Source organism: Motacilla alba, chromosome 3, assembly GCF_015832195.1.
Source record: "Motacilla alba alba isolate MOTALB_02 chromosome 3, Motacilla_alba_V1.0_pri, whole genome shotgun sequence".
In the NCBI taxonomy this organism is placed as follows: domain Eukaryota; kingdom Metazoa; phylum Chordata; class Aves; order Passeriformes; family Motacillidae; genus Motacilla; species Motacilla alba.
The window spans coordinates 78,691,328-78,714,190 of NC_052018.1; the positions used below are offsets into that span (position 1 = coordinate 78,691,328).

The window sequence follows — 22,863 nt, forward strand, 5'->3', positions numbered from 1 at the left end:
AACTTGTGGGGTGAAGAGAGAGCCAGCAAGGGGGTGCAAGTTCACACTGTAATAAAATCACTGTCTTAAGGGGGGATGAAGGGTTTCTTGTTTTCTGGTCTCTGCTACAAGAGATACTTTTACATGAGTCATTAGATAAAAATGCACAACAGCACTGAGAACAGGGACTGGACTGGAGTAGGCTATCCCACTCTCTCCAACTACACACTCAAGTTATTCATGTTTGCATTAGGAATGTCAAAGCTATTAAGAAATGCTCTTATGTATTTCAATGTGCCAACATCCTGAAGGGTTTTCAGCTTGGCAAAAATGCTAGCAGGGGAAATGTAGGCCCAAGAGGTTTTCTTGGCATAAATAAACACAGGATTACCATAAATTTTTTTCCTCTCCCCAGTCCAGAAGAGGCTATTTTTAAATGTGGAAGTTGAATAGAAGTAATCCTGAATTAACTTAATTGTTTGAACTCTGTAGCCCCAGTGAAAGGGTTGTGTCTGTGACAGGGATGTTGGTAATCCACTTGCAAGGCCAGGTTGTACATGTGAGTATTAATAACTGCACTTCATGATTAATAACTGCTGTGATTTTGGTATAATACTGATGTGTTGATATTTATGAATAATATTGATAATAAGAAGTAATCAAGTAAGATCTGATGAGATTTTGATACACACGAATTATGTAGCCATTAGGAACTCACCTGCTGAGTGTACTAATCAATAGCTAATCAAAACAGTTGGAAAATGGTTGGAGATTAATATGTAGAGTAGCTAAAGGCATAATTTAAAGGTTGACTTAAGGGCTTCAAGCATTTTTCAAGGTGACTTCATTATGCACATCATTTTTGCCAGGGTGTTTCAGCAATGTCAAAAAGGCTACGATTACAGAAGTGGAAAATGAACAACTAGCAAGGAAATTTGGGGTGGCTTACTTGCATCTAGGATAAGATCTCTGTCTCAGATCCTGCTGGAACAAGCCAGAAAATGCTGACAGCATCCTTCAAAAATGGTAGAATTGGTTGGCCTACTACCTTCTGTCAGAGGTGCTATTGTTTTGGTGTGCCATACATGAAAACAACCCCAACAATTACAAAATCTCACAGTAGAATCCAGGGCTGATCAAGAGAGACAGAAGGAGCCTACAGGCCGGAATTTCTATGCCAACGGGAGAGAGACCTAAATATTGTTCTCCTATCTCATGACAAGAGACCATTTGGACACTAGCAATAGACATGAGATCTCATTTGTGCAGGCTGGCACTAAGCCATTCAATACAAACCACATTGAAATAGGACCTCCCTTGTAAGACCATCTCAGATGGAGAGCTTTCAAACCTGCAGTTTTCCAGAGGAGCCTCCTTTCCACAAGAATATCAGTCAAGACAACAGCCTTCTCAAATCTCTGCTGCTAAAAATCACCAGCTGTAAAAGAAAATCTGAGAATCTGAGGCTGTGAGGAGCAGCAAGGTTATGGGGAAAAGTGATTTGACTCTGGGACTATGTTGTTTGTTCTTCATTCTTGCTAAGTAAAAGTCATGAAACCTCACACCCTTTCCAGCATACGTACCCCTTGCTGCCTGTCTCAGGTCACCAAGCTCTTTCCTCCTTCCTGAGTGGCAGCATTGGCTCAGCAGGCTGTGGATGCAGCAGCAGCAGGGACCAGCCTTGTTTGGGCACATGAGGGACCAGAGACAAGGGGAGGAAGTCCAGGACACAGGAAAAGTGTTTTACAAATGGATTTGTGTTGATTCCCACACTTAAAATGCTGATGTGCATTCCCTTACATGCACTCCAGTAATGGATTCTGGACCTTTTTTCTGCCTTTAGCCCCTTGCTGGTGTTGTGGGTGCAGCTACAGGGCACTGATGCTTTAGGGCTGGAAGATTTTTTTACTTGATTAACTTGACATATGTGCTCCAGCTGTTGCTGAATCTGAAGCACAGGCTAGTGTCTGCAAAGACACTCTGTGAAACCTGTGAAACCAGCTGGTCTGCTCTACAGCTGTGCAATCCTGTGGTATCACCATGTATCCACAAAGGACTGGAGCTTTAGGCCTTGTAGGAGAGAGGTCTTGGGCAGTACAGTAAAGGCTTTTTCTGTGCTGTCTGTTTCTAGTTGTCTTTCAGCAGGTACATATCCTTTGACTCCTGTCCTCTTGCTCCCCTGCTCATCTGGTTTCCCCCCTTTTATATTTTTCCTCTGCTCTGCTCCTATTATGGCTTTTTTTTTTTTTTTTATTCCCTCCTCTTCCCCCAGTCTAACCCCACCATATGTGCTCAATGGTGTATGAACTACTAGAGATTTCAGCTGGAGTTTGGGGACAGTTGTGGAAATGGTCTCGTGCTCTGCCTTCCTCCTCGCCTGTTCCACACCTTTCTATGTCCAAGTCTGAATCCTGCAGATCAACAGCATTTTTGCAATTTTCTCTAGGTATCTGTAAATTAGCAGAAATAGAGATGACAAGCCAGGCTGGCACCTACAGTCACAGAGTGCCTCTGGGCAGGTGTCTGGCACACCTGTGGCTGTGGGTGTCTCTGGGAATGCAACAGGGCTGCATGGCACTGCTGCCTCTCTGTGGAGCAAAATCTAAGCACTGTCAGCAGTGAGGAGTCTCAGTCCATCATGCTTACTAAGGTGGGTTTTGTGCTACACTTAGCAGCTTTCAAAACAGTGTGCTAGCTTTGGTTAGCCCAGCCTGGCTTTATCCAGCTGGTACAGGATTTCTCACTAATCAATTTCATCTATTTCTGCAGTTACAGCACGCACTTCTATCTGGAAGAAAACTATTTACTCATTTGCTTTTAATTATTTATGGTAATGAAATAGCAACCATATCCAAATTTTTTTCCACAAAAATGAAGACTCTTGTAGTTCAGATCTATGGCCATGAAAGACAGCACAGTTCCCCAGTGCTGCTTATATATTGTTTATTTGTTTTTAACGTCAAAACACAGATTATTTTTCTCAAAACAAACAGAGTAAGGGAGGGGAATGGAGGTGGGCTCTCTTAGCAACTTTTCCAAGAAATGCATCTGGAAGAGCATATTTTTGCAAAACAACTGCATTTCAGCACACCCAGACAGCAAGATTTCAAAAGTTCGTAAACACCAGAGGTTAGCAAAGAGTGTTGCTGTTTTTTCTTTTTTATTTTTTCCCTGTTTAAGTTGCAAATGGCACTAAATGAACCCGCAATTTCCATGGCTAACATAGAGTGTGCAGTTAATTTACAAGATGGGGAATTATGAAAACATACCTTCTCATTTTGATTCTGTAAAATAAACTTGGTGATATAACTGGATATTGTAACATCCGGTAGTCTGGCAACTGATTCAGGCCTACAGGATAGCTGTTTAAATCATTATCCTTAATTGCTACTTAGTTGGGTTTAAAAAAAGTCACTTTTCACCCATAGGCAGGTAACAACACTTTCTTTAGAAGCAAAAGTGAAGTGTTGGATTATATTTTGTAAATAGCTCCAATGCCACACCTCATCAGTACTCTTAAAACCTAAGTCAGCTTTGGTTTCATTACCTGTACATCTCTTGGTCCACCTTCAGAGGAAGGTAGAAAAACAATCACTTTGGAGACAGATCAGTAAAATTAAATTAGCTTTCCTGAATCAGAATGCCACAGTCAGGCCCTGCTCACCAGGAAGGTCAGTGGGGGTGGAAATAGTTCTGCAATCCAATGAGGAAAATATGAAGCCACTGCTCAGACTACAGTGACTAGAAAACACCAGACCAGTATTTTCAATAATTACAACTCCTAGTCCTTGCATAGACACACACAGAGTCAGGCACAGGCCACCAGGGGATGGCCTATGAAGGCGATCCATGAAGACAGGCAGAGACCTGGGACTCTTTAGTCTGGAGAAGGCTTTCGGGAAACACAGCAGCCTTCCAGAACGAAAGGGGAGCCTACAAGAAAGATGTCAGGAACTTTTTACAAGTGATAGGACAAGGGGGAAAGGCTTTAAACTGGAAGACAGTAGGTTTATATTAGATATTAGGAAGAAATTCCTCACTGAAGTTCTTCACACTGCAACAGGTTGCCCAGGGAACTGTGGGTGCTCCATCCATGGAAGCATTCGAGGCCAGGCTGGAAGGGGCTCTGAGTGACCTGGTCTAGTGGAAGGTGCCCCTGCCCATGGCATGGGGGTTGGAATGAGCTGATGTATAAGGTTCCTTCCAACACAATGTATTGTCTGATCCTGTGATCAGACACACTCCCATGAGGTGCCTGTGTGGCCTGGGAGCCCTAAGGTGGGCACACCTGGATACCCTGCAGGAGGAGCAGGGCTTTTTCCACCACCTTGCAGCCTTTGGAGCTGTAGCAGCTCCACAGCAATCTCTGCAGGGCCAATCTTCTCCTACAGCCATGGCTGTGAAGTACCACAGAGTTAAAACAATCATATATGTCTGTGACTGTTAAGGAGCAAAAGACATACTTGGAAATGCAGTCCAGAATTGATAAAATTTGGATAGGAAATGATTAGTTAATTTTGCTAGCTAATGCCTAATCTTCTGAAGTCAGTCTTTCTTTTCCTGCATGCATGTGAAAATCAAGTGTTTCTGGCACTGGGTGTGCTGCCCACATTTTAATTTTCTTTGGAGCATTTTGTACCTACATAGAAGGAAAATATCCCTTTACCATCTGATTTGCTTGAGTTGTATAGTCATCAGTGCTATAGCAAGAAACAGATGGAACGGGAATCAGTAAATTACTCAAGCAATGCTCTGTAGAGGGTCTTCCTGAACACAACGTGTGTGTGTGTGTATTAAGCAGCCACAAAACTTACAATCTATCACATTCAATATTGGGGTTATTGGATGGTGTATCAAAAACACCAAAATACACTTCCCTCTTTGCTGGAGGCGGGGTGTTGGTTGGGCTTCCCACCCCGGAATCAGGGCTTGGTGCAGGGTGCATTTCTGGTGCATACTTCTCTTCTTTCTGAGAAGGCTGTGGCTGCTTCGGTTTGAGGTTTTTGAAACGTTTGAGCTTCACAGGGTCCTTGACTTCCTTGGCACAATGGAACAAGATGAAAATGTCCCTTCGAAATTTGGAGCTCATTCCAAAGTATATAATGGGATTGTAGAAACTAGCAGACTTAGCAAACAAACTGGCAAGGATGCTGGTAAGGTTGGGCACAGGGTGACCATAGGCAGACCATATAGAGATGACGGCATATGGTGACCATGCAATAATGAAGGCTGTGCAAATGACAATAGAAACCTAAAAGACAGAAGAAGAATAATGTTAAATCTATTTTGGAAGACTACATCTGGGGAGAAAAACACTTAGAATAGTAACTTGAACACTTGGCTGGAAGGGAAAGGTCTGGATTGCCCTGAAGCTATGGCTTATAGGAGAATATGGACAAGCAAATGGTTTGCTTTGATGCAGTCAGGAAGACCTAGGAGCTACATACGGAATTTTGGCATGGTGGTGTGGTTGAGAAATGCCTCATCTAACAGAACAAAAATAGCTGCATTCCCATATGTTTATATGTATACAGAGGGTTTCAGGTAGACTTAACAGTGAGTAAACTGAAATCTCCACTCTAAATTCTGAGTATGCTCAGAAGTAATGAAACTTCTGAAAGGAAAGAGCATATGCCAAACCAAATTTTTGGGGTTTGTGCTGTATGACCCACTCCAATTATATTTAGATCACTTTTCAAATGTGATGTAGCACCAATATTAACCAATTGATGCAGTACAAATTTTAAACAAACCTTGTATTCTTCACTGACTTCAGACTCTGTCACTAGAGTTATAAAGAACTGAAATGCAATTGATTGGTTTTATTCTCTTCTGTTCTAGTTGAGAGCAATTTTTGGAAAGACAGATTTCATTGAGATAAATCCCACCTGATATGAAATCCAAACTCACCCTGGTGACATCCCTCTCTATTCTCCTCTGTCTGTCTGTGGGATCACCCAGTCCTGTCAAGGCATGGCTCAGTTTGACTGTGTTGATGATCGACACATATGAGAAGACCATGACTGTGACAGGCAGGAAAAAACAGCAGATAAAAATGGAGACGATGTAGGACTTGTAGATTGTAGAGAAGTTGGCTTTTGCCCAGTCTATCTCACATGTGCCATACATGCGATCTGGAAATCAAGAATAAGTTGGTTAGCATTTTTAGAATATTGTTCTGCTTTTGAGCAAATAATTTATTAGTTAAAATGCTGTATTTTTCTTCTGTTAAGCACTACAGAATTGATCTTTCTGATTTAATGAGACGTAACATTACTTCCTACATAAACAATTTTTCAAAACCATTTAGACCGTAACAAATTTTAATGTGTATTATCATTCTGTCGAGTTTGTACTCCCAGTGTAAATCCATAATGCACAAACTGTTGGTTTAGGATAGAAAACTGTGGCACTTTATTAAAAAAAAAATGTTTTTCATCCTTGAGTGATAAGTACTCTGTACATATTGCACACGTGAACATTATCTTGTACATAAGAGCTCTGTAACAGCATAACAAGACATTCCATAGACAATATGCCAAATGTAAAAAATCACTACTTACATAACTAAGCAGGAAATAAAAAAAATTGAGGCTTCTTGAGGTAATGGAACTTCTACTGCAGTGTGAGCCATGAGACTAAATTGATACAGCTAATGATAAAGATTATGAAAAGACAGAACATATAAATACTTAGAAAGATATGAGACCTTTTGATAAATGGGAAACACATAATCCTGCAACACAGAGATGCAGATGTTTAAAAATGATGTCAGGCACATTGCAGGGTCTACCACAGTGAGTGAGACACTAGCTGAGCGGGGCTTAAGGAAAAGGCAGTGGGAACAATGTGTAGTCTCTGGCTCGAACACTTTTATGAATTACAGTTGACTTGTTTAGGTCTCCTGATGTGTTTGCAATGATATCCTCATAGAAAACTAGAATTCTATAACCTTAGAGGTTTTTGTATAGATTGTGAATTGCGTATTTTTCTTTTTAAGTGGAAAAAGCTGTGCTTTTTTTTTTTTCTGACGGCTATGGCAACAAATTAAATTACAAATAAATAATCATGAATCAAAATTAAGGAAAGTCAAGTATTAACAGGTCCCGGAGGTACAATACAGGTGAAGACTACATGATTTAGCAGCAGATCTCTCCTTAATATCCAGTGATAATTTTGAAGAAAAAAAATTCCCTTAATTCTTCACAGGTGATAGGAGATTTAAACAGGAGGAATTAAATGAGCAAAAGCTTAAAATCTCTTTTGTGATTCTCATCAAAATGAGAATCAAAAAGAGCTCAGTATTTTTATCACCAAAAGTTCCAAAAGTTGCTGTCTGAATGTGTTCTGTAATAGAAATAGATATTTCTCTCCTTTGGCTTTTTCGTCAGTAGACCTCAAGATTCAAAAAATATAACCATAAAATCTGGCTTAATTCTGGGTTTCTGCTTTTGAAAACTTTTACCTGAAAAATGAAACCAGCCTTCAGATGACAGGAAAAGAAAATCCAGCATATTTTCTACAAGTCAGAATTCAGAGCTATGTTTTCCCCCTCTACAGGGACAAAAACAAGTGGCTTTCCCAAAAATTGGTGGGGTCCTGGGGGCCCCTGAAGATACTGTGTGGCAGTGAAAGGCCCAAGGCAGCCAGCTGTAATGTGCTGTGCTCTGCTGGTGCCTGCTGCTGGGCTCCCACATCTTTGTGGGTGCCCTCACTGGAGGCGTGTTTAGAGACAGCCCAGTAACTCAAAATTGCTGTGAGTCTCAGCAGGGGAAAGCAGTCCTAGAAGCAGTCTTGAAAACCACTGTCAAGGAATTGAATTCAAACAGAGTCCATGGAGGCACTTGAATGTCCTGACAAAGTAGTGTTGCTCCAAAAGTCCCTGGCTCCAGTTTAAGGCCAAAACCAGACATCAGAAGTCTCCCTATAAATGAAGAGCTGGTGGATTAATGTAAAAAGAAAACAGATCACCAGAAGATACACAGAAAATTACCAGCCAAAACCAACCAAGTTTATTACAGTCCAGAGTGCAAAAATATGACATAAAACTCAGTCTAATAAACAGTTTGAATTTGTCTCAAACCAAAGGTCTATTGAGCCTAATATCTTGGGAATATTTTGGTTTGTAAAGATAGAACATTTAACCAAGCATAGGAATGGCTGCTTTTCTCACACCCATACTTCAAGGGTCCAGAGATATCTCAAAGCTTACATACTTAGTAAATAAGAGAATATATGCACATAGCTCCTTCAGTAAGTCTCCATAGATTTCATGACTTCTCAAAGAATGAAGTGGCTTACAGAATTCAGATGGGTAACTGCTGGACAATGTCATCACATGATTTCAGTTGTTGGGACTTCTGTATCTTTACCATTTGGTCCCAGATATTTGGTTTGTTGAATTCTTACAGGCTTAAATTGAGGCAATTTCTCCATCTTTCCCCCTTGAAGAAATGTTTTGGTCTTTCTACTTTCTTGGCCACTGAATTTCTGCAGTGTTCCCTACACAAATTTTTCCCTTTTTTTCCTCACCCTCCTTTTTTGATATGGCCTTATCTTGCACCCTAATTCTTTCTTGGACTCACAAACTTTCCAACACCTTTGAGTTCCTTTGCTATGTAAGTTTTCATATTTTCAACAAATTGTTTTGCCAAATCTTTCTGGCTTATCTTATTATAGTTTCAAGTTTAACTTGCTGGAACTTGTGTTCTTTGCTAGTTTCCTAAACTTGACAGATTTTGAAGGATGTCTTTTGATAGTTTTCTTTATTTCACATGATTAATCATGCCAAGTATTTCTGGCCTCTCTTTTTCCATAGGCAATATGCACTTGGTCCAAGTCTTTCCTGTGATATCTTCAAAAAAAATCTCTTATTGCTGATAGCAAAGCAGACAACGCTCTGCGCCTACGTCACGCACAATGAATGATTTCCTCAGTTCCACTGATAATTGGTCTGGTTTATCACAAACAGCAAGAAAGAAAGGTAAGTTTATCTTTGTTAAGTGGAAAGGTGCCAAGTAAGTACAACTGAGAGATACCTGTTACCTGTATAACTGCCCCAGCCAAGCAATGGAGCTGCGGACCAGAAGAAAGCGGCCACCCAAATGAGAACCAGAGCCACCGACATGCTGCTGTTGCTGATGCAGTGACCTGCAATGGCATGCCTGGGTCAGAAAACAGTACTTGGAAAGGCAAACATATCTCTGAAATCCAAATGCACTCCTATACCACCAACTAATAAGTACAACAGCTATTAAAAAAAAATAGAATAGAAAAATGCATATTCATAAGAAAAGTTTGATTTTGAAAGCATCTGTCAGTCTCGTGTTCCCACTGAAGAGTGAAATGAATGTTTTCTAAGCAGGAGACAATGAGTGCTGTGGAATTAGTGAATTCTGTGTTAGACTTATGCTTTGCAATTTTGTAAAATGCAGGATACAGTTGTATTTTACATAGAAATTAACAAGATAAATCTAAATTCAGGGGATTTTCTTACTCACATCAAGGTTTTTGCCTGTTAAAAAGGAGAAGATAGCCCAGCCTGTATAAACCATTTGATACAAAAGATATAATCTGTCCTGCTGTTGCCATGCACAGTGGTTATTTCTTCATTTATGTGGGAAATATTTATGCATCCACCAATTTCTTTTCCTCAACATTTCTGTAACGTTGTACTGGGTACTTGCTCAAATTTACTTGAGATTCAAACATGAATTATGCACACCATCAGATGGATATGTGGTAGAGCTTCACAAAAGAGAAAATGTGGGTTTTAAATATGACTTCTTAACAGGCAATGAATAGAAGATGTAGGATTACATCACAGCCAAACTCTATCAGCTCCAGCAGGAGTTAACTTCAACAAGTCTATCATTGCACCAAACTGCACAAGAACTTTCTGTGGAAAAAATTACCTCCCTGCAGAAGTTCTTATCACAGCAAATACTCCTTGTACTAGTAAAGAGAAAACCTCATCTGATGCAGCCCATGTACTTACACATGCTTTCCCTGCAGACATTGATAGGTTCCTGCCCGAAAGATGGTGCAAGCCACTTGCAACAAAGGCATGAAAATTGATCTGATCCCTGACCAGAAACTTCTCAAACTTCAACTCATAGAAGAGTGAATATTTTTCAATGAGATCCAGACCAGGATGTATAACTTAGGAGCTTGTATAACTTATAATGAGTAACATTTTGAGGAATACAGAGGGTCAGCAGTACCTGGGATATCTTTGGCACAAGGATGAATTTACCTATGGTGACCTAAGCACATTTGTAATAATTTGGCTCTTACTGAAGTCAACCCTGAAGGATTCTATGAGAACATGTTTGTAATGTAAATGACTATATTATGTCCTGGTTTTCAATGTGTTTAATTTATATTTAGTATAGCCAGCCTGACTGATAATAGTGACTGAGAGAAGCATGGATTTGCACCAGGTTCAATGAAGGCAGAGCTGGACTTGCCTTTATTCCTTACCTCTCTCAGGATGGCAGCCCTTGATATAGCGTGTCACACTGATCACTGTAAGGGTATTAATGCTAGCCAGGCCAAAGAGAAGTGTCAGGAAGCCATCAACCTGAAAAACAAAGCAGTACAAGATGTTCTGTTACTGCAGAGAGTTGAGGGGGAAAAGAACAACTGGAATTTCTTCTGTCATTTTCATGTTAATGAACTTGAAAGTTTTTCTAGAAACCCAACTAGCAGGGAAATGCAAAATGTCAGGTGCAGTTATCTTCTATAGGATCAGTGAGCAAGTAAATGTTCAGAAATTATATAAGTGCTCTGTCATGTACATACAATAAGCAAACAAGCACACCCTTACATCTATGCTTCCCTTAAATGACTTGTTAAATGAAGGAGAAAAACTTTGAACTGGAAAGAAGAAAAGCCCTGAACAGGCAAAAATGCCCTGGATACAGCTGCCCTGCTTATACAGAACAAACATGTAAACTGATCCTAAGAAATTTAGGCCAAAGAGGGAAGAATGTAGTAGGTGAAGGGTTGGCAGAGTAAAAAAAAAAAGATTTTTTTTTTTTAATTGGACCCCAAAATCTTAATAGATGCAGTACATTGAGTCTCAATGTCTGGTATTGCTGGTTCCTGCTATTTCTGAAGCCCTGATCCTCATCCCCTCCCTGTGACACAGGCAGAACCGTGCAGATCTATGGCTCCTGCTGGCATCAGTGCCTCAGCCACATCCCGGGACGGCCACAGCTCTGTGAGCTTCAGGAGTGGGTATAACCAGGAAGTTCTGTTGGGTGTAGTGGACATGGATGCAGCCATCTGCTAGGGAGCACTCTGTGGCTGGGAAATGATCCAGACAAAATGCTGACAGCCAGTCCCTTAGTTTTTTGGAATCTTGCAACGATATATTAAACTGTCCAGAGCAGAGGAGCTCTTGGAGGTGCCAGTTTTACACCTAGTGAAGCAGGAATATTAAGCATCTCTGGACAGTGACTTGGCATTAAAATACTGAAATTTTTGGTGGAAAGGCACATCATTATTCTACAGGAACAAACTCTGTCTTTGTATGAATGGGCACAAATCCTGCGGAATTCAGTTTATCCCAGCACTGAATCTGGGGCTTTAATCCAGGCTTAAATCTAAGACCCTGGCAGATTGTATATTAAATTGGGTGAAGGGTTAGAAAAAGGACAGCTTCACCGCTTCTGTCACTGGTGCTTTTTCTTGCTACTAGTGTCCTCATATTGACTCTATATACTTCTTATTGCCATCTTTTACAGACCTACCACATTTTAAACACATGCAAGGCTTGCTACTATAAGAATCTATACTCACCTGTACTCTGATTACAGTCAGCTCATGCTTGGTGTATGAATGCAACCATGTTTAAAACAGATTTTCTTGGATGCTTCAGCTACTTGCTAGAAGCTGCACTTGGCTGAATCTGGCCTGCTGTGTGCCGTGGATGTTGGTGAAATACCTGGATATGTAAATGTATTTCTGCATTTCTCTGCATTTCATTGTCCTTATTGGTGCAAACAGCTGCCACCTCTCCATTTGCTCTAACGATGCTTCATAGATGCAGAAAACACAATGACCAAAATCTTAAGGAATTGCACTTGTTATTAGAAAGGATGCAAATTCAACACTTTGAAATTAATCAACAAGGATGCAAATAAACACTTTGAAATTAAGCCTAAAGAGCTATGGGATTGAATACTAAAAGAGCAGAACAGGCTTCTCACTGTGTATCATAGGCCTATGTTAAAAGCAGGGGAGTTTTTCTGAAATAGATCTGTTTGTTTTATCACTGGCAGATGTGACCATTTTTCTCCCCTCCTTTTTCACCCTCCACCCTCCTACCCTCCTTGATGTCAGACCAAAGAGAGACAACTATATCAAGTGATCAGTTCAAACAACCTTTGAGCACACTTACAAGGGAGGAAGGTGGGTCTAAGAAAGAAAAGCCTAAATGTTTTCTTTGGAGTGGTGTCTTGCTAAAAAAAAAATAAAAATGCAGTTTTATCTAAATCAACATAGTTCATAGGATTGAGCCATTATCAGTACCACACCTTGTTTGCATACTATTTAATACCAACATTTCATCAGACCTTCTGCAGGTGTAGGGGCTACCACCAGAGATGTTACCAGGGCCAAATGGATTGTAAGTGGCTAAGTGGCAGCAGCCTCCCAGGGCAGCTATCACTGCTCCCATGCTGGCCACAGGCTTGGTGGCTTGGGAACAGTGACAGTGGAAAACGTTGTGAAGCAGAGGGAGCTCTGGGATGGCAAGAGCTTGGATGAAATGAATAAAGGAGGTAAATGGTAGCTCTCAAACTGCAGAACAGCCCATAGGAGCTGCAGCATCTGGAACATTTAACCACAAGAGACCATCCAACAGGCTGCTTTAGGAGCATGATGCTCAGACCACTCTTGCCCCAAACTTTTGTTGGCAAGAAGTGGTTTTCAGGGCCTACTATGCATAAACCATTTCCCAGCAAGTTTGTCAATGCTGCAACACTTTTATATCATTGTCACTTAGACATATGTCCTCAGAAGAAAACAAGGGATCTTCCTCTAGATATAGCCAATTTACTTCAAGCTTACACCTACTAGATTTGGAAGAAAGATCTCTGCTACTTTTTCTGCTCTTGAACAGACAGCACTGACTGTAGGTAGCAAGGCAACTGCTAGGCACCCAAGTAGGTAACAGCAGAAAAACTGCTTTAACATAGTCCCAATTTCTGTAGACAGAGATCAATACCTGCATGTTACAAAAAGATGTGATATTTGTTTTCTGCATCTTTAAAGATATATGTAATGACAGCCAAGGAAATACTAGAATAGTAAATAACATTTCATTACTTTGGAAGATTGATGTTCTTCCCCTTACACAGTTCTGGTTTTCCTTTTATTCTACCCCCCAGCCAGCTCCTTCCTTCCATAGTCATAATACTTCTTCCATTTTTGTTTAATGCAATTTTTTCCTTCCTATTATTAATTATGATCAAGTAGCAGCAGTGTTAACAGGCAGTAATGAATTCTGACATAAACACAAAGTTGATTGCATGATAATTTTAATACACCAGCTTTCCTTTTTGCCCATTAAGAAGCAGAAGTAGATTAGCAATTTTAAAAGCTTTTTCTCAGTGCTCTACCAGCATTGCTCCCTTGGCTATACAGATATGCATGGAAGGTGCTCATTATCTTTATGCTGCCTGGAAGCTAAGAAAACTGAAGAAAAAAATTGTGGTTTTTTTCTGCTTTGTACTTGTGCCTGACTTTAAATCTCACTAATGCTCTTGGAGCACTATTTACAGCCCACAATACATAGAGCTCCTACTGCATGCAAATTCATTTACTTCAACACAGAGAGAGTTAGGAATCCCCAGTGCACTATGAAATATTTAGCTGTGAGCTAGGGTGTGCCTCACTTTTACTACCTTAAAACTTATGAATCCCCACTGATTCATAAAGGTTGTCTTCATTAAAAGCAGAGTAAAATATAACCTATTGTTCATAATATTGGATTAATCAAGGTTTAATTGCACAAAAGCAGATTGCCAAAATAGCTATTACTTTTCACTCTGGGCCAAAACATTGATCTCACCAGCCAAAAAGGCTGCATCACTCCCTCCTCTGGCCAACTGGTAAATCTGTTGCAATTTCCCAAAGTCCATTTGCTTTCCTTCAGAACCACAGCACCCTGTATTTTTCTTCTACTGAAAATGAGATAATGAATATATAAAGAAAAGCATAAACTTCAAACAGGGATTATTTGCCCACATCATATACTTAAAGTTGCCACAATAAGCTCTCTCAGAATTACTGTTTTTTTAAAATACAAATCAGATTATTCTGAGATCATAATGTAATTAGATAATGGCAATAAACCTCATTCAACATCAAGAAATGTAAAAGCACTTACATCAATCTTCAAGAAACACATTTGTAAAAGCAATTATAGGTACCTTGCAATAGATATTTTAAAATTAAAAACTTAATTTTAAATTTAACAATTTCTTAAAGTTTGAAGTAAGTGCAAAAATATTCCACTTGAGTCTGATGACAAAGTAATTCGCCCATCTCTCAAATATACTATTATGTGTCAACTGGACTACAGTAACTCTGTATTCACAGAGGTTCTAGAAGGACTACTGAGTTCAATAATCAAAATTAGTCTTCACAAAAGACTACTTAAAACACACAATGCATAGTGTTCCTAAAGCACTCAGATAGTTTCTTTGAGATTTTCTTCGATACAGGAGCTGAAAGAGACTTACCATTTACTACAGTTCCCACAACATCTTTTGCTCATGAGACATTGTTCTGGTATGTTTGCTTTCTGCCTTTTAAAATGTCTCAGCAGGCTTCGAGGGTGGCTATGCTTAGAGGTGATGGCATCAACCCAAGTCATTGGAGGGCTCTGACACAAATGCCCCTCCATGTATAAGTAAACAATGAGAACTGATATGCTACAGGATTAGAGAGTTTAAACCATTAAGTGAGAGCATTAAACATTCTGTATTTTCCACTCACAAAGTGATTCAATCTTTCTGTGGCTGGCATATATTTTAAAGATAGAAAAATATGAATGCAGTATTTAGACCATACTATTATGTGTCCAGATATGTAATTATGCTAATTATACTATATAGTTAATGGATGTTCAGTGCCACTATTACTGTATGCAGGTCAAGTTTTGGCTTTAGTGAACCTGGGGAATTCAGTTTCATCTATCAGGTTAATCAATTGAGGTTCAAGGTATACTTACTTTGGGCTGACCTTTAGCTACTGCAGTTGCAGCCTCTCAGGCCACAATTTCTACTCCTGCCCCTATCAAGGAGCACATCTATGAATGCAACAACCCCACCATTGGTGGGGATGCCCTTGAAGGCACAGCATTTAATGAATAGATAGAAATTGATGCAGAATTTCATTACACAGCCTCATCAGATAATAATCTTGCTTCAGATACTCCATCTCCAAATGCTTGGGAACTCACCTGCTTTCTAGCTCTGGGTAGATGCCATGGGATCATGGCAGGTTTTATGCCTCTCATGCCTCCCCATGAAGAATAAACAGGGAGCATGTAGCTCATACCACCAGATGATTTAGACACAATGGAAAGATTCCCATCTTCAGGTTAAATGCTGAATTGCCATTGTCTTTCTTTGAATTAGTGTAGAGGGAAATTAAGAAGCACTGGATAGGAAATGTAGCATTGCCCTTTGGGAACATGAGTGCTACACTGTAAATTTCAGTGGGCCTGAGCCAAAACTCCTCTCCACTGTAGTGATGTTAATTCAGAGTCTACTTGTTCGTTGTCATCATCACCATTAATACAAACAAACAAATACATAGATAAAAGAAGAGTCACCTGTCTCATCTTTACATTAACATAGAAGGCCAGGCTTGGCTTTGTGGCTTGTAGATGACTGAAATCCATGCACATCAGATTAAAAAAAATTTTAAAGTATTTTCTTTTCTGTTTCAGAATATCATATTAAATGTTTCTTGAGGTTTACACACCTCAAGGGAATCAGAGGTACCAATGTTCATGGACTTTGCCAGGACAGCCCAGAGACTACAAGTGACCCTAAACATTCTCCGAAGTACAACCCTGCACTGCTTCCCAACAAGAAGCAATCTGCTTACGTAGCCACCCTCAGGTTTATACAAGGACATCTCTGACTGCTGTCTGAATGCCTAGAATTTAACTTGTTCTTGTGCTCAGGAAGGTCCTAGGGAAAAGGCAGGGCAGGTTAGTGATGGTACCAGCTCGACCTTAAGTGGCCAAGACAGGAACATGTTATCTTCCTGAAAACCTGAAAAAGCTGCATGGCTACTAGCAGATCTCCTCTTAGGTTAACACTCCTGTCCCCTATGGATCCTGTACCAAAACAACAGGAGAGTCACAAGAATTTCCAAGGAGCCCTAGTAGATCAGGGAGAGCACGGAAAGAAGTATAAAAAATACAGTTTATTCTTGGCCTTAATGAGCGATCTCGAAACCCACCAGATGCAACACCATCCCTTTCTGCAGGGACAGTGGTGTGGAAGTCCTGGATATCCTGTCATATACAGCCCATTGCAAGCAGCAGTCATCTTGTCATTGATTCACTCAGCACAAGATCTAGGCCAGGACCTGATTTGCTTCCTAAGTACTATCAGTGTACTCACTTAATGGAATAAATGTTTGTGATAGAGAAGATGAGTACATGTGAGATAGAACTATATAAGGTATTCACAAAATGTATCAGTGCGGTATTTTAATTTCATATGAAATTTTGCTTAAAAGCCAGTGAGAGGATGTAGCATGGAGAGAGAAGTCAGAAGAATATTATTTGATCAGCCCTATAGTGAGAAGATCTTGAATGATGAAGGAGTAATGGACAGTATTTTTTGAAAGAAAACATTTAATATCTTAGACATCAGCACAGAAGGATGTTGAAGGCTACTATTTTCCACACAGAGATTCAAGAAAAGGGTCTTTCAAGGCCCTCTGGGAGGAAAAGCAAGTACAGAAATCAAAGCTTAGGCTTTGTAAATTCCTGGTTCTGTAGGATCACTCTCAGGCAACGGATGCCCAATCCAGGCAGCAGTGTGTGGTTTGACACAGTGCTTGGGTGTCACAGCAGGGGCTACATCAGACTTGTTAAGCAAGGAAACAGATAGTTTGGGATTCATAAATCTTCACTACCAAACATATAACTTATCTAATTAGTTGCAATTGACTGCAGAAATACTCATTTAGAGGAAAATGAAGGAGAATTCATGACTAATGAAAACTGGCGGAACTTCCCTGAAGTCACATTAGTTACACTGAAATGATCTTCTACGTTGCTAATGATTCTGTTTGTGCAAAGGCAGTCTTTCCCCCCTTCCCTGCAGATGAAGTATTTTTCTCATTAAAATTCAGTTCACAGATGTCTACACGAGTTGCCTTTACCTCTTTGACTGCAGTGTGTACACTCTTTAGATTATATGAAGGCAGATCAGAAATAAAGAAACAGGGAAGACTACTACCTCTGCAACTTTATATTTCAGTATCCAAATCTCAGGTAGGCAAAGAAACAAGAATGAGGATACATTCCAGTGTTCATAATTGAGATATGAATTTGTTTCAGAAAAAGTGAAGGGAAAAAATTAATGGATGATGGAGAAATGTGAATGGGGGGTTAAGCTGGAACAAGCCTGACAAACAATGTGTACAGACATTTAGCAGTAGTGGCTGTCTGTCCTCAGTAATCTCCCCAGCAGCTGTACTGGGAAGGCAGTAAAAAGAAAACTTGTGAGGTTTTAATTTTGGCCCGTCCCATCTGGCATTGCTTTTATTACTGGACTTCACATGGACTGTGGAGCTACTGTGGTCTCTCATCTCCCCAGAATGTGAGGGAGTACCACTCCACCCAAAGTAATGTGTAAACACTTTCTTGGTATTTATAAAACACATAAAATCACTAACCAAGTCAAGAGAGTCAATAGTCTAGCTATGTAAACAATTGGTTTGTTTGATGAGTTATATTAAATGGATAGAAATCAATGTGCTCCAAATTCACTCTTATGTTTATAAGACCATAAATGCCTTTAGGGTTTTTGATTTATCAGACAATTTACAGAAGATTTTGTTAAAAGAAGAAAGTATTAATCCTCTGTTTCCTCCTCAGACAAGATTTAGCAATATTTTACAATCTACACATAGGAAAAGACATAAATGCATGTTCTGAGAGAGGAAATGCTATTAATAAAACACAAAATAATTTATTCAAGATTAAAAGCCCTGCCCTCAAAAATTCAGAAAGGAGCTCATGTGTTTTCGTCATACTTTTCTCAGCATTTCCTACTGTTGCAATTTTCTTTTTGGTATTTCAGATATTCAGTTCTAGTTTTTACAAAAGATGGACATCATTTCTTCTCAGAATACCATGAGAGAGCCCTAGATATTTAATAACACCCAAAATACTGGAGTTACTTAAGTGCTAGCAAGAGGGAGTGGCTGGAAGCTGAATCTCCAAAAAGGGGCAAGGGCCAATGTGCTCAGCTTTGCAGGCTTTGGTCACTTGCCTGGAGAGAGGAGGGTTGTGGCTCTGAGCTCTGCTCCTAGATGGGAGGTGGCAAAGCTGGTGAGCAAATGAGGCTCGTAAGGAAGCCAACAGAACAAGGGGATGGACATGTTTCACTCTCTGCTTGATTTTTCCTATTTAACTACTCAACACAAAAGATTGAAATTCCTTGGTATTCACAGCCATTTCCTTCCCTTAACTGTGTAAGACCTTTCAAAAATTATCAGTGTCACTGTGAAAAGCAGAGGGATTGCTGACCCATTCCCCCTTTACCTCCATGGACTGTGTGGGAGAGCTGGATTCATTTTGGAACACAGACCCAGGACTATTCATTATAAGGGGGTGCCCAGCAATTGCTAAAGCAAACAAATACTGGGGCTAGAGACTAAAAGAGGTTCCCTACATTAGTGTAAGACATCCATTGGAGGGAAGGGAACCCTCCTTATCCAATAGCACATTGTTAAAACAGGGATGTTGCACATCTAATTTAGCTTTTCTTAGACATCCCTATCTATCTGGGATTTCAGATGGCAACTTGATCAGTTACCCATCACAATCTGGAAAATCTGCTAAAGCGCAAGAAATCCAAGACATCTGTGGGCCACTTACTCCTCAATGCATACACACTAAATCCAGATAACTTTGACTTCCTGGCCACACCATGTCCTTTTGGGATGCACATACTCTAGAGATCTGGTGCTGTCAGGCAAACTGTGCATGAGCGTATTAGGGCTCACAGAATAGAGCGATACCTGTGTGCAGTGTGGGGCTTACTGCTGACCACCACATTGCCACGGGCTCCTGTGCAGGGTACGCCAGACAGGAGTAAAGAAGCGCTGTTTGAAGCATGGAAGCACTGCAGGATTCAAAACCAGATTTCCTCCCTGCTTTGTAGTAAACCCAGCCACAGGATGAAATGAAGTAATTTCTCTCTCTTCTGCTCCCCTCAGTACCTTTTTTATTCTGCTCAACAGGAAGCAGCTTTGTGAGGCTGAAGGCAGGTCCTTAAAGGCTGGCCCATGTGATGGTGAGAGTAGGCTGCAGGGACAGAGTCAGTGTCAGCTGGATCCTGTCACACAAGCTACCCTGGTGCTCACTAAGACCTCAAAGTGGAACTTTTTTTTAAAAAATGGCTGCTCCAGAGGATGTTTCTGTGCAGAGACAGATCTGCTGGGGATGCTCTGGCACCATCTGGCTGGCCAGATGGACTGGGAATACCTAGGCTGACAGTGAGGTGAGTGCATCTGTGGTAACGGTGTCAGTCAGCATGTCAGGGACAGGGGGTATGTCTGTGATCTGGAGCTCTGGGGTGCACTGCCCAGACACATCTTACATGTTAAAAACGGTCAGAAATAAGAAATGTGTTTTAAAAGAAGCCTATGTCAACAGGATGAGCACATGGTAAGAACAGTCATTTTTCTTGATGCTCATAGTAAAAGCTTTAAGTGTTTGAAAAATTAATGTTTAAATAACCAAACTGCATTATCAAAAATCATTAAAAAATTAGAAAAGTGAACTACTGGAAACAAATTTAACCTGAAGTACCAGGATTATGAAGGATTTCAAATTCTAAGGCACTCCATAGTCCATTCTTGTTTTCAGACATGACTGCAATGTATCTATGGAGTTCAGATAGGTTATAATCCTTTCCCTGCATTTAGAGGCCTCCTGAAATCTGCATCTTTTGTTGTATTTGCCACGTGATTGAAAAATACAAGAAAAACTTTCTATCACTTGATAAATAAAGTTCAGAAGAAGCCATGTTTGCCTGTTGAGAATGAGTATTTCTCTACTTCCTACATGAACATTTGCACACAATGTTACTTACAGATTTCACTGCAACTTCTGGTTCAGCAGAACATACAAATAAAAAAATATGTGAATGACAAAAATATATTCTGAGATAGCTTTTCATTAGGAATATGGTCAATAGGGAAACAGATGGCTCTTGGTCACTGGGTTACATTCCCTGACCTAAAATTCACCATATGAACCAGTTTACTTACTGATCATATTAGGAGAGGCTAAAAAATTGAATGTGCCAGAGATGGACTATCCTTCCTCTGTCCATTTCAGGAAAGAGACAGTGGTAGAGCAGAGGTATAAAAGTGAAAACAGATTCCAAAAGCCGCTACTGGAAAACTGTATTTGTACGGAGCATTCAGCAGAGGCAGCATTTGGATACAGATGTATCCATGTAACCTCATTCTTGAGAGAAGAGCCCTGTCAGACTCAAAAAATAATGTTTGGCATGAGAAAGAAAAGTGTTGTTTCTTCCATAGAGAAGAGGAGAACAGGAGAACTCCTCTCTGTCCTTTTCAGCAGGTATGCAGTGAGATTGTCCTGGTAGCTGGAGATACATCTTTTGTTACAGAGAGTTTTCAAAAACCAGGCTGTTTTGAGAGAAGTACTCTTTGTCTGTCTTTCCCCCACTCCCTTCAACTGTGGCAGCCAAGGATGGTGAACCTTAATGTTGAAAAATGTTACCTGAGGGCACAGGAGACCCGAGTCAGAGGAAAACAAAATAGTTAGGTGGATTAAGTGAGGTGAGCTCATGAAATTTCTTCATAAACAGAAATGACAGGCTAGCTTGGGAAAATAAAATTTTCCTAAGCGTTCCTGACAGCAGAAACTGATCAATAGGAGCAAATGTGTAGTGAACCAGACAATGACAGAAAACCAAATAAGGCTATCCTCTGGACTCAGCAAAATAAACCAAGTAAGGGAAAACACATGGGCCATGCTAAGGAAAGAGCCATGCTCATGTATGCAAAGTGCCACCCCAGCTACTTGCAGAGGAGCCTGAGTGCATGAGGAGAGCCAGAGACACCGACTTCAGCCGGTCCTGACAGAAAGCATGGGCTTTACCCTCATGGCACAAAGGTCCTCATTCCTCGTGTTCCACCTATTTCACTCCTCATATTCTCTCTATTTCTGCTGTTAAGACCCCTTCTATAACTACAAATTCAGACTACACCAATCAAACACTATTGCTGTTCTATATTAAACATTTTCAGAATTACCTTTGTGCTGGCTGCCTACACACACAGATGATTTCACATCTTTTTTTTATGCACAGAAGCTTCCTGCTATTTCTGCACAATATTCTTATTAGAATCCAGCCACTCTATTTCCATAACCTATTTTTCATCACTGGCTTCTGTTTTGTCAAGTTTATTAATCAAGAAGATGGATGTCAGGGTTTACACATGTTTTTGAGATTCCCCAAGACAGAACAAAATCTTGATGGAAACAGGAATCCTACATGATGTTCTCTCAACAATCCGTAACCAGCTTGACCACTCAACAAGCCACAACAAATCCAAACTTAATTCAAAGTACAAATTGACTTTTCCAGACTACCATTTATTTTAATTAGTATTAATAACAGCATAAATTCAAATTTGAAATGATTTGTGTGTGTTACTCTCTAGAGCTTACAGAGGACTACCAAGGTAGAAACTTTAATGCTTTGCACATCAGTGTGTTAAGAAAAGCCAATGCATTATTAGTGTCCTGCTCAAAGTCCTTGGATCCCAATACCTTAAAACTTTGCTTGATATCCAAACTTTACAAATGAATACTGATTAAAAGAAGAAGATACAAACCCTACTACTAAACACAGACTGACCAACAAAATATCTGGGTACTCTAAAAATGGTATGGACCATTCCTTGCCTTGAAATGGCAGTTCAAGTACAGCAAGATTAAGCACACATCCATCTCACAAAGTTCAAGCATCCCTCTATCCCAATATTTTTAAATTAAAAAAAAAATTGGATCATCATAACAAGATTTATTAGCTCCAAGTTAGCCAAAGAGGTATTCCCAGGCAAAAGCACAATAAAAGAAATTTGTAAGTCTGCTGACAGAAGTTCCCATGCAAACCAAGATGAGAGACAGTGTGCCATGCCTTGCCAATTCCTCTGTGTGTTGTTTTCTACAGCCCAAAAAAAGGAGCTACAGTACAGACAGGGCTCTGAAAGAGCTTGGAGCAGGAATGCAGAAAGGTCATTCAATGTTACTTCTTTCAGCCTTGTGAGTTATAAGCATTAAGTTACGCCACTGACCTAGGGTCAGGATTTCACACTAAATGGCTTACCCTGTCGTACACAGGAAATCTGCAACAAAGCTAAAACAGAACCTGGAGATGCAGATTTTACCTTTCCTTTCTTAGTCATAGCTCCAACCTTCCTTGAAAGAGTGGGGAAAATATGCATCTGTTTAATTCTGAATATGGGTGTGAATCTTACAGTTTTCAGGTATATGTTCATTTATCTGATGACTTCAAAGTTTTCCATTAATGAAGAATTCAGAGTTTCTGTTTAACAGACCTTAGACTGCAACTG

At 40.1% G+C, this 22,863-nt stretch overlaps 1 protein-coding gene across 1 annotated transcript in view; it reads right to left on the bottom strand.

Annotated features, from left to right (window-relative positions):
• Positions 1 to 2,874: 2,874 nt before the first annotated feature.
• The window catches only part of LOC119698559 (opsin-5-like), a 30,034-nt gene continuing 10,045 nt past the window's right edge, over positions 2,875 to 22,863 (bottom strand). The window contains exons 3-6 of the mRNA XM_038130563.1: positions 10,462 to 10,561; positions 9,025 to 9,129; positions 5,890 to 6,113; positions 2,875 to 5,230 (exon numbers count right to left, since the gene is read on the bottom strand). Coding sequence (XP_037986491.1) covers positions 4,790 to 5,230; positions 5,890 to 6,113; positions 9,025 to 9,129; positions 10,462 to 10,561 — 870 coding nt within the window. The 3' untranslated portion in view covers positions 2,875 to 4,789. The remainder of the gene's footprint in view (positions 5,231 to 5,889; positions 6,114 to 9,024; positions 9,130 to 10,461; positions 10,562 to 22,863) is intronic.